The sequence below is a fragment of the Tamandua tetradactyla genome, chromosome 10 (genome assembly GCF_023851605.1).
Source record: "Tamandua tetradactyla isolate mTamTet1 chromosome 10, mTamTet1.pri, whole genome shotgun sequence".
In the NCBI taxonomy this organism is placed as follows: domain Eukaryota; kingdom Metazoa; phylum Chordata; class Mammalia; order Pilosa; family Myrmecophagidae; genus Tamandua; species Tamandua tetradactyla.
In genome coordinates this window covers 1,849,583-1,851,880 of record NC_135336.1, presented here as the reverse complement: position 1 = coordinate 1,851,880, position 2,298 = coordinate 1,849,583, and the positions used below count along the sequence as shown (strand labels likewise).

General features: G+C 33.8%; 1 protein-coding gene across 1 annotated transcript; it reads right to left on the bottom strand.

The window, feature by feature from the left end:
* Positions 1-215: 215 nt before the first annotated feature.
* Positions 216-1,178, bottom strand: LOC143648894 (olfactory receptor 14C36-like). Its single transcript, XM_077119323.1, has one exon. It carries the CDS (start codon positions 1,176-1,178, stop codon positions 216-218), a length of 963 nt encoding a protein of 320 aa, XP_076975438.1.
* Positions 1,179-2,298: the final 1,120 nt, after the last annotated feature.

The window sequence follows — 2,298 nt, the reverse complement described above, 5'->3', positions numbered from 1 at the left end:
ATATTTGTTGATTAAAATTATCATTTAAGATATTGCCATATTTTAAAAATAGGTATTTTATCATTGATATCCTTCACTAACTACAGTTTTCTCTGTTCCTTCTTTGTATTTAGCTTTCAGATGTCTCTTCTGGTCACTGAAGCTGACAATGGAAAAGAAAGTTAAGTTTGAATCTCACTTATTCAACAAAATAGGAATGGCTCCAAATAACTATCCTATTTTATTCCTGAATAAAGCATTCTCTTCATAGTTTTCTTCATTGCTTCCTTTACCTGTTTGTTTCTAAGACTGTAGATTATAGGATTCAAGAAAGGAGGCACTATAGAATAGAACACAGAGCTGATCATGTCCTGATTTGTGTATGAGTCGTAGGTTGGCTTTATATACACAGAAGCACCTGAACTTAAAAAGAGGGTCATCACAAGAATGTGAGGAATACAAGTGGAAAAGGCCTTTTCTTTCTCTCTTTTGGTTGGAAACTTTAGCACAGTAGAAAATATGCGAATATAAGACATAGTGATGAAGGCTAAGCAAGCACCATCAATCAGCCCTGCAGATATAAAAATTGAAATTTTATTACTTAAGGTGTTAGAACAAGAGAGTTTCAGCAGAGAGGGCATATCACAGAAGAACTCACTGACAACATTGGACTGACAGAATGACAGCTGGAATGTGTTTCTGGTGTGGAATCCAGAGAAGACCACACCACTGAGTACCGAGGCCAGAGTCATCCAGACACAGATGTGAGGGTTCATGACTACAGTGTAGTGGAGGGGCTGGCAGATGGCCACATAGCGGTCACAGGCCATGATGGTAAGGAATAGCAGCTCTACTGTAGCAAATAAAATCACAAGGAATATCTGAGCTGCACAGCCTCCCATGGATATCACCCTGTTATCCTGGAGAAAGATGACACATGCCTTGGGTATAGTGACAGAAACATAACACATGTCCAAGACAGATAGATTCCTAAGGAAGAAATACATGGGTGTCTGAAGGTTCCAATCAAATGTGGTTACTGTGATAATGAGAAGATTCCCCATCAGGGTTGCCAAATACATAATTAGAAATAACATGACATGTAAGACTCTGATCTCCCATACATCAGTAAATCTTGTAAGCAGGAATTCAGTTACTCTAGTAGAGTTGGGGATCTTAGGAAAATTTGCCTTGGTCATGAGGAGATGGTCAAATAATCCCTAAAAAATATGGAGAAACAGCATTTAGAAAAATTTAGCCTAAGTGTGCTCATTGTCTCACATTAATCCAAATTTTATTCTCTTTAATTTATATTGGTATATAGGATGTATGGGATGTTTATTGGTGAGCATATACTTGTCTTCTTGCTTGTGACACTTATTTCAAAGGTATGGGTAGCAGTAAAATATAATCATTAAGAGCATATGGCCATGCATGCCTGTATTTATATCACTTATAGTTATTAAATAGATTGATGAGAAGTTAACAGTTTGCCAAGAAGAGTAAATGTTTAATTTAGGTAATTTCTGTTCAATCCTATCTCAATAGTAATATTCCATAAATATTAATATTTACTATTTTATAATGACAAAATAGAATCTGAGTAGGGATAGGAAAGCACCATTTATTCATAGCCTTTCAAAATTTTATAATCAATTATAATCCTTTCCCTGACCACCAGATAGAAAACTATGCTAATCTCCATTTACCCACAATGAGTTTTGATACTAATTTCATTTGAAAATTAGCCTTGAAAAATTTCTCTCTCTTGTGACCACATTTTCACTGGCTATATATTCCTAACAATTCTTAATATTTTATTTTATTTTAACATTTGATTCTTCAACATATCTTTGATATTTTTTAAATAGTTTCTTTGATGCCTTCTGGATTCATTGCACTTTTTCAATATCCTAGACAAATGAATTACATTAACATGACCTTTCATTTATCCATATTTTATTTTAGTTTGCATTATTCTTATATTATGTATTGCAGTTCTCATTGAAACTCTGAAAATTGTAGGTAAATATAAAATAATAAAAATAGTAGTAAGTCACTGAAAAGTCAAGAACACTTATTAAGCCTTAAAAATGCAAGTTGAAAACTGGGCATTCAATTTCACATTATTCTGCTCAGATAGTGTTCATTTTCCCCAGTACAACTCCTGATCCTAATAAGATTCACTGTTTCCCATTATACTAATCCATACTCCTCAATCGGTATCAAAATTCACAAATACAGCAAGATACCAGCTATGGGAATATTGTAGAATCCATGAAAACTCAGTTTTTAGATACACTTTTAGATCAGAACATT